Consider the following 9,629-nt stretch of genomic DNA (forward strand, 5'->3'; position numbering starts at 1 on the left):
AATAAAGTCATATCAGCTTTATAAAGCAACGGTAATGTCAGGCAAGAATAGGTGCAAGCATCCAAGTGGACTGAATGCAATTCAGAGAAACTCCCCCTATTATTGCAAGCCAGCTGCCATGCAGCCAACACGCTCCCTGCCTTCCCACTGAGTTCTGGATGGAGTGCCATGCGTTGGCATTGGAGATATATACTCTGTGCTTAGCACAGCTCGCTGCTATATGTAGAAACATTCGAAAACAAGTCAAATGAGTATCATATTCATATTTCTTACCTTGGCTTGTGGTCTCCAATAAAACTACTTTTGTCAGCTCGGTTTGAAATCTGTGCCATTTTCTACTTTCGTAAACAGGTCCAGACAGCGGAAATACAGCTTGGGAAGACCAGACCAGAGGGATCTGAGTGAGAACCTGGCAGCGACACAGGGACTGTCACATATGCTCACCGAATGTTCTCGCCTTTTCCAGGTATAATGCAGCCTGTTTAGCGCTAATGACCATCAGCATTACATCTGCATGCAATCTGAACTTCCTCGCTCGTAGCTTTTTTCCTGCGTGTTGTATTGCACGAAAAAACATTTGCAAATTTGTTGCCAAGCATGCCAAGTGGCTGCAAGCTATCTGTAATGACAAGCTTTATGGTGTGTAATTTGACATACTTGATCCAAAATGATGGCAAATGTAAGAAACACTGGTGTAAATATTTGTAGGAGGTAACTATTATGAACTGCAACATAATATACAGTGATACGTTAAACTTCGCTGATGTAAGTTCATATATTTCACTTTTGCATTGTAGGAAAGTGGCATAAAAATAAATACATAACTGGTCATTTGCTACAGGCAGTATACACATATATAAAAATAGTGTACATATAAAATTCATGTACATAAGCAAACCAACTGTGAAAACAATAGTCTGTAGGTTTGCAATAGGATTGTTATATTCAAGCACGTGTATCAAATTACGTATATTAGCTGCTATAATACCTATAAAAACCTGTAGGATAGTAATCTGAATATACATGCAAATGTCTATTAAAAGAAACATCTTTTTGTGACTTGCACAATGGTGTCTTTACGACTATTAGCTCAGTGGAAATTTCCCCAGAACCCCATGTGGCGACACACATGTGAAATATTCCTCCCATTAAGTCAGCGAATCCAAAAAACACATGCAACAAAATCAGGATAGGTCCTGCCATTTTCATGACAGCTAGTTTTATAGGGAAACAGAGAATGAGTCATATATGCCGAGACAATGACAGGCAATGTTAGTCACTCACGAGTATAAACAGCTAAAAAAATTCAGTCCATTGGGATGGAAATAAAAGTGACCCTATCTGTGAAATCCAGGCTCATTGATTTTGCATCGATTTCGATCTTATCTTTGACGTCATCTTACTCAGTCAATATTAAAGATATCACGGTGATATTTTCACAGAATGTTCTTAGGATGTCACATATAAAATATAAAACGATGCAAAATACAGTTTTGTGGCCGGAAAGAAATATTCCCGGCTCAATACGTTATCCTTAAACCTACATGAATATATGTGTCTTCAATACAGATACCAAAATACTGGGAATCCCAGAGAGCTGGCAGCTTTACTGAAGACTCACTGCAAAGCGATGCAAGTATAAGCCGTTTTTCTCGCTGTGGAGAAGATGAAATTACAGAGCGTGCCAGGCTGTCCCTGCTCACACAAAAACTCCTACGGGAGGCGAGAGAGAAATCTAAAGGCTGGGTATCCTGCTTGAGCTCTGATCATGTGGACGTGGCAGCCAAAAAGGTTTGTACTTATCCTTCCAACAGGAAGAGCATCAAAGATTTTGCAGGCCAATAGATTCCCAACTCTTGGGACAATAGGGTTATATATTATGAATGTCAGGGTACCCAATTTCGACAAGGCACAGTGCATTAAAAGTCTTTTTTATCAGTATGTGTATTCCATGTAAAATCGAACCAAGAAATTCTGGCATTGAATGCACCATACATAACCGTCAAAGAAAATGGTCACCGAAGCGGGAACCTTTTAAAAAAGTACACCTTTGCACCTTAAGAGTTCATATGTTAGTACCTTGGAGGGACATATTGGTACCAAATCTATACATATCTGTACCTAAATGCTCATAGTAGGACCTTTTAAATGGTAATGCCCCAATGACATCAATGTAGTTTGTGGCCCTTGTGAGCCACGTATGTAATTTGTAATCCCAAAACAGGATACAAACGTAATGACTTTAATGGGATTTTTGTAGGTGGATGATGGTTACCCTCTACGACTGTGGAGAGCAACAACAGAAGTTGATGCTCCTCAGCAGGACGTCTTTCACCGTGTGTTACGAGAACACAGCCAATGGCAGAAAGATCTTCTGCACAGCGAGGTGGTGGAGAATCTGGATGAGGATGCTGAAGTGTATCACTACATACTTAACGCCGCAGGATCCAGGCCACCCCTGCAACATGTGCTTCTGAGGTAAAGCATCTACTGTAACTTTTCGTCTTTAGGTCACCATCTCGGTTTATGAAGCGTCAGTAACTTAGTTGAAAAGTAAAGGTCAGGAGTTGCATCCAGCATTCAAGACTTGAAAGCTTGCAGTCCTCTGAGGATCATGACAGGGCGAGAACATTGAGGCCGTGAAATGAGATGATGCTGACAGGATGAATTGAGAGTATGAGCTTATGCTCCGTATTCAAAGGTGGCTCGTCTTTGCATAATTCCTCATATTAAAATCTGGGACAACTCCATCAATGACGTCTCAATTAGCTTGCTAGAATTATAATACTCCGCACCTTACAGCAGAAAATTGAGACTTGACGTGGGATTTGATTATGCATTCAGCAAAAAATTGGAATAAATCCCATGACAATGACATGCGCGGCATTGCATGTGTAATCCCGTTTACCGCTGCCATGGCTGTAATCGAGCTAACCTACATATCAACCAGCTTGCATTGCCGTACTGTTGTGTTGATGATCTTTCAATGATTTTCTTCCCACAGGACTTGGCAGTCTGATTCTTCGGCGGGGTCCCTGTTCGTGTCCTCCGCATCTGTCGAACACGCCGCCGTGGCCAGCCGAGGAGCTCAGGCTAAAGTTCTCTGCTGTTGTTTCCTAATCGAGCCGCTGGGGTCAAAAAAGTCACGAATCACGCACCTCTGCCGAACAGACACGAGGTGTGTATCTCAAAACCAAGTAAATCAAAAACAAGTGGGGGGGCTTTTAGGCTGTAAAGGCTCAAAGATTTGTGGTTTCTGTAATAATCAATTTGTTCCCCGCAAGTCTCTGTTGGACCGCTAGAGCCCCTATAGATTCATACTGTAGTGCTGAATCAATAAAACACATGGCTGTAATACAGAAACAGTTGTCGTTGAAAATTGAGATGCATTCCTGGGGATGTGTTGTGACAGTGTGAACATGCAACACAATCATTGGGACGTGCTATATTAGATATGCTGGCCAGAACTTGTCGAGCTGGCACATTTGAAAGTGTAGGTGAGGAGAGACGCTGTACGTTTTTCTGACTGCATCATGAATTTGTTTTGTCCGAATTAAGCAAGCGGTCTATATGCTGCGTATTGATTGGTGGCTGGGGAACATGAATCTGTTTTTTCAATTAGAGAAGCAAACATTTGATTCAATTTTGAGAGATGGTTTTATTTTCTAAATGACTTAAGTATTTTATCGCTTTGCAGATGGCAACTGACAAATGCAACTTGATTCTATTCATAAACCACTTATAAATGTTCGTTTTTTATTTATAAATTCTTTATAGAAAAGAATTACACTTTGCTTCTCTGTTTTTTAAAACATCAATTACATTAAGATGAGCTAGTGGTGGTTTGCTAATAGATTCACTCATTTTGTTTATTAACTTTTCCTGATATCGCAATTCAAATATCATTGCCTAGTAGGAAACTAAAGGCGAACTTACACTGATCCGACAAGCGGCAGCAAACTGACATGCAATCCATAACTGTTGTCTTTCTTTCGCCATCTCTGCTTAAAACATAAAATTGCAGGTTACTTTACGTAACTATCTTTAAACCTGCAATTCGTAACTTTTGCCTCTATATCACCATCTCTGCTTAAAACATAAAATTGCAGGTTACTTTATGTAATTATCTTTAAAGCTGCGATCCGTAACGTTTGCCCCTATAACGCCATCTCTGCTTAAAACATAAAATTGCAGGTTGCTTTACGTAATTATCTTTAAATCTGCAATTCTTAACGTTTGCCCCTATAACGCCATCTCTGTTTGAAACATAAAATTGCAGGTTGCTTTACGTAATTATCTTTAAATCTGCAATTCGTAACTTTTGCCACTATATCGCCATCTCTGCTTAAAACATAAAATTGCAGGTTACTTTACGTAATTATCTTTAAACCTGCAATTCGTAACGTTTGCCCCTATAACGCCATCTCTGCTTAAAACATAAAATTGCAGGTTACTTTACATACTTATCTTTAAACCTGCAATTCGTAACTTTTGCCCCTATAGCGCCATCTCTGCTTAAACATAAAATTGCAGGTTACTTTACGTACTTATCTTTAAACCTGCAATTCGTAACGTTTGCCCCTATAACGCCATCTCTGTTTGAAACATAAAATTGCAGGTTGCTTTACGTAATTATCTTTAAATCTGCAATTCTTAACTTTTGCCTCTATATCGCCATCTCTGCTTAAAACATAAAATTGCAGGTTACTTTACGTACTTATCTTTAAACCTGCAATTCGTAACGTTTGCCCCTATAACGCCATCTCTGTTTGAAACATAAAATTGCAGGTTGCGTTACATAATTATCTTTAAATCTGCAATTCTTAACTTTTGCCTCTATATCACCATCTCTGCTTAAAACATAAAATTGCAGGTTACTTTACGTAATTATCTTTAAACGTGCAATTTGTAACGTTTGCCCCTATAACGCCATCTCTGCTTAAAACATAAAATTGCAGGTTACTTTACATACTTATCTTTAAACCTGCAATTCGTAACTTTTGCCCCTATAGCGCCATCTCTGCTAAAACATAATATTGCAGCTTACTTTACGTACTTATCTTTAAACCTGCGATTCGTAACGTTTGCCCCTATATCACCATCTCAGTTTGAAACAAAAAATTGCAGGTTGCTTTACGTAATTATCTTTAAACCTGCAATTGGTAACTTTTGCCTCTATATCGCCATCTCTGCTTAAAACATAAAATTGCAGGTTACTTTACGTAATTATCTTTAAACCTGCAATTCGTAACTTTTGCCCCTATAACGCCATCTCTGTCTAAAACATAAAATTGCAGCTTACTTTACGTACTTATCTTTAAACCTGCAATTCGTAACGTTTGCCCCTATAACGCCATCTCTGCTTAAAACATAAAATTGCAGGTTACTTTACATACTTATCTTTAAACCTGCAATTCGTAACTTTTGCCCCTATAGCGCCATCTCAGTTTAAAACATAAAATTGCAGGTTGCTTTACGTAATTATCTTTAAAGCTCCAGTGTGTACTTTTTTTAGTTAATTCTTAGCAAAAACCCATGTTTTCTTCCAAAAGTATGTGCTCATTCATGTGTAATTACTTCCACCCCACTAATCAAAGTATTCTCGTAAGTGTAGAATCTGCTATTTAAAATACATACGATCGAGTCGCTCTCTGGCTGAATCCATGTTGTGCCTCCATCTTTGAAATACATTCGCCGACGAGGGACATTCCTGAAATTCAAGCTCCGCCTTTCGCGCTTTCAGAGTACACTCAAGCTGGCCGCGAGCTGAAGCCTACGGAGGTTGCATGTGTAGGCGGTATACGTCATCAAGACAGTCTTATTTCAGAATATTAACAATTATAAAGCTGACATTTATTCTTAGTTAATTGTAAATTGATGTAATATGCTTATGACTTGCGAATGTAATGCTCAGTTAATTTAAATAAACCAGGCTTGATGACGTATGCAGCCCGGATATGCGACCTGCGTTAGACTGAATCCTTCGGCCGCACGCCGTGATAAACCTGCGATCTAATGCTTTGAAAGCCTGTTGAAGAACTATTCTCGAGGACATTAAAACAAGTCGCCAAGGAAGCGAAACAGGGATTTTAAACGACAACGCGACAGGAAAAACATCAAGACCAAAGTCAATATTGGAGTTAGTTTTCCAAGATGGGTCTCATTGGACAATGAAGTTGCTAAGTTATCTTCACCACAGGTAATTCAGCATATTCGTTTACATATACAGTTTATGTTGTAAACTTGAAGTTTTATAGTTCCTTGTGTAACTATAGCATGGGTATGCGTAACACTTGTTAGTGTAAACATGCATGTGGTTTAATGTCTTGGAACAGCCACACGCCGTCTCTCCGCCCATTTATGTAATCTGAGGTAACTGTTACTGAGATTTATGTTTTTCATCTTTTCTGACCTCTAACACAAACACACGGTGTACAGCGCTATTTTTAGCCTTTCATTGATAAAAGCGTCTGATCTGCGCGTCTTTCGTTTCATTTTACAAGCGTGTGAAAGTTGAGCGATCTTATTTCACCAATATCAGAGAAAGCTCTTACATATACACGGACATGTAACGTTTACTTAAACATAAGCATTGGACTCTGACATATTAGTTCGCGTCCATTTAAACCCGTCATTACTCTAGCTCATGAGTAAATGACAGGAGAGGAACTGGTCCACAGACCATCTCCTCAGTAATCTGAAGAGAAGCGGTCGAAAATGGACAAAAAGAGACGGATTTAAACACCAAGTGTAAACGTAATGTCTCTCTCTCGTCCACTTGTGATCTGATTGACGAAAACGCATCTAAATACCAAGTTTAACAGCCCCTGTGATAATTTCCTCGCGTGGATGAAAAAGGAGTGTCTAAGCTACGTTTATGGTTGCTTTTTGTATGTCATTTTAAGCGGATATATACAATCAGACTTTTTCCACGTTAAACATAAATCTGTGTGCTTTGATGGATCACACGCAAATGACATTGCAAATTGTTCATTTTTTTCATTGCTTTTGCTTTGTAGCTACTGGAAGCCATGTTAACCTTGGCATGACACGGCCGGGCCACCGTACGAGTTAAAACGCGTTCCGAATGGGGGGGGCTAGAAAGTAATATTCAGTTGGTTGTCATATAGACTTTCACCGCTTGATGGGAGTAGATCCTACACAGTGGAGCTTTAAATCTGCAATTCTTAACTTTTGCCTCTATATCACCATCTCTGCTTGAAACATAAAATTGCAGGTTACTTTACTGTACTTACTTATCTTTAAACCTGCAATTCGTAACTTTTGCCCCTATATCGCCATCTCAGTTTGAAAAATAAAATTGCAAGTTACTTTACGTACTTATCTTTAAACCTGCAATTCGTAACTTTTGCCCCTATATCGCCATCTCCGTTTGTTACATAATTGCAGGTTACTTTACTTACTTATCTTTAAACCTGCAATTCGTGACTTTTGCCCCTATAGCGCCATCTCAGTTTAAAACATAAAATTGCAGGTTGCTTTACGTAATTATCTTTAAACCTGTAATTCGTGACTTTGCCCCTATACCGCCATCTCTGCTTGAAACATAAATTGCAGGTTACTTTACTTACTTATCTTTAAACCTGCAATTCGTGACTTTTGCCCCTATACCGCCATCTCTGCTTGAAACATAAAATTGCAGGTTACTTTACTGTACTTACTTATCTTTAAACCTGCAATTCGTAACTTTTGCCCCTATAGCGTCATCTCCGTTTGTTACATAATTGCAGGTTACTTTACTTACTTATCTTTAAACCTGCAATTAGTAACTTTGGCCCCTATATTGCCATCTCAGTTTAAAACATAAAATTGCAGGTTGCTTTACATAATTATTTTTAAAACTGCAATTCGTGACTTTTGCCCCTATAACGCCATCTCTGCTTGAAACATAAAATTGCAGGTTACTTTACATCCTTATCTTTAAACCTGCAATTCGTAACTTTTGCCCCTATATCGCCATCTCAGTTTAAAACATAAAATTGCAGGTTGCTTTACGTAATTATATTTAAACCTGCAATTCGTAACTTTTGCCCCTATAGCGCCATCTCTGCTTGAAACATAAAATTGCAGGTTGCTTTACATAATTATCTTTAAACCTGCAATTCGTAACTTTTGCCCCTATATCGCCATCTCAGTTGGAAACATAAAATTGCAGGTTGCTTTACGCAATTATCTTTAAACCTGCAATTCGTAACTTTTGCCCCTACATCGCCATCTCAGTTTGAAACATAAAATTGCAGGTTAATTTACCTACTTATCTTTAAACCTGCAATTCGTAACTTTTGCCCCTATAGCGCCATCTCCGTTTGTTACATAATTGCAGGTTACTTTACTTACTTATCTTTAAGTTTGTTGAAAAACAAATTTCCTGCAAAATCTGACTTTCTCAGACACTGTTTTAACGTTTATTGTTTATGTACTTGCTCAATAATAATTTTATTTATTTTATCCCAAAAAGTTACAAATTGTAGCCTTATGAGTAAACCCTTAAGTAGCCTCATTTGAATCCCTTGACACCTGTATGTACTGTATATTCATTTTTCCAACGTAAATATCGACTCTTCTCTATTCTTCTCTCTTATCAGAGGCCGATCTCCAGAATGGGACCATAAAGTAGGAGGACACCTGGTTTCATCTGCGTTGATGGCCATAAGGGACTCCTTTAGAAGCAAAACAAAAGACTCAAAGGCACAGTAAGGGCTGCAAAGAGTCATTTGTTAAGCCCCGGACAGCTTTAGAATCCCAGAGCTATCCGTCAGCTCAAAAAACGAGAAAATATACAGAATAAACGAAGTGACTTTCACAGAGGGAGCTCCAAAGCTCCGAGATGATGAAGTGAAATCTTCGACATCGCTCCGGAATCCCGGCAGCCTCGGAGAGTTACGAGAGCGCTTTAATGCGAAGACCATTCAGCCTGCAGACAAGGAACAACAACAGTGTGATGAGGTCCTCCACGAGAGCCGGTGCGTTTGGCATTATCAAGACTGACAAGAGAGAGTGTCAGAGTAATGAAATGTCTCATCCGATTTAAAGGACTATTCCACGGGCTAATGCGTTGCAGAGGTCGCATTCGACACTCTCGACTCTCGCTGTTTTTAAGCATTAAAGGAAGGACTTGGTGACATGATTTGGAAATCTAACACTCTGTATACAACAGTGACATAGAGGTCAAGTCTTCAAACATGCCTGTTAGTGTATCATTTTAAGCGCGCATCTTCGAGGCAACATTCTTGCATACTGTAGTGACTGTGACATTGATTCAGGCAGGCGTGTTTTTTCGTCTGGAAGCTGCCACGTTTGGTTTTATTTATTCAGAAAGACGGTCAGATCAAGCCAACACCTCCATCCGAGGTGGCACATTACAACGCTTTACCCTGCCGGACTCAAATGCTACCACTGTCATGTCTAATTATTTTGCATTTTATGTGAAAAAAAGCTACATTTTATTTGATTTCATAAGACATATAGAAGTGTTATAAAGCCCAATTTAAATATAGCGAGCTCTAATATAACTTAAATTGTTGTGATGGTTTGTTTATACATAACATATTTTATTTAAATATATAATGAAAGCAATAAAATTGTATTGGTGTGAATTATTTCATGCA

The 9,629-nt window shown here is 38.8% G+C and overlaps 1 protein-coding gene across 4 annotated transcripts in view; it reads left to right on the top strand.

Moving 5' to 3' along the window:
• Positions 1-9,622, top strand: part of LOC129424429 (rho GTPase-activating protein 7) — a 59,440-nt gene extending 49,818 nt beyond the window's left edge. For all 4 annotated transcript variants that reach the window (XM_073871137.1, XM_073871136.1, XM_073871138.1 and 1 more), the window contains 5 exons: positions 352-466; positions 1,570-1,791; positions 2,261-2,478; positions 3,005-3,178; positions 8,607-9,622. In XM_073871137.1, coding sequence (XP_073727238.1) covers positions 352-466; positions 1,570-1,791; positions 2,261-2,478; positions 3,005-3,178; positions 8,607-8,718 — 841 coding nt within the window. In that variant the 3' untranslated portion in view covers positions 8,719-9,622. The remainder of the gene's footprint in view (positions 1-351; positions 467-1,569; positions 1,792-2,260; positions 2,479-3,004; positions 3,179-8,606) is intronic.
• Positions 9,623-9,629: the final 7 nt, after the last annotated feature.

The sequence above is a fragment of the Misgurnus anguillicaudatus genome, chromosome 9 (genome assembly GCF_027580225.2).
Source record: "Misgurnus anguillicaudatus chromosome 9, ASM2758022v2, whole genome shotgun sequence".
Lineage (NCBI taxonomy): Eukaryota > Metazoa > Chordata > Actinopteri > Cypriniformes > Cobitidae > Misgurnus > Misgurnus anguillicaudatus.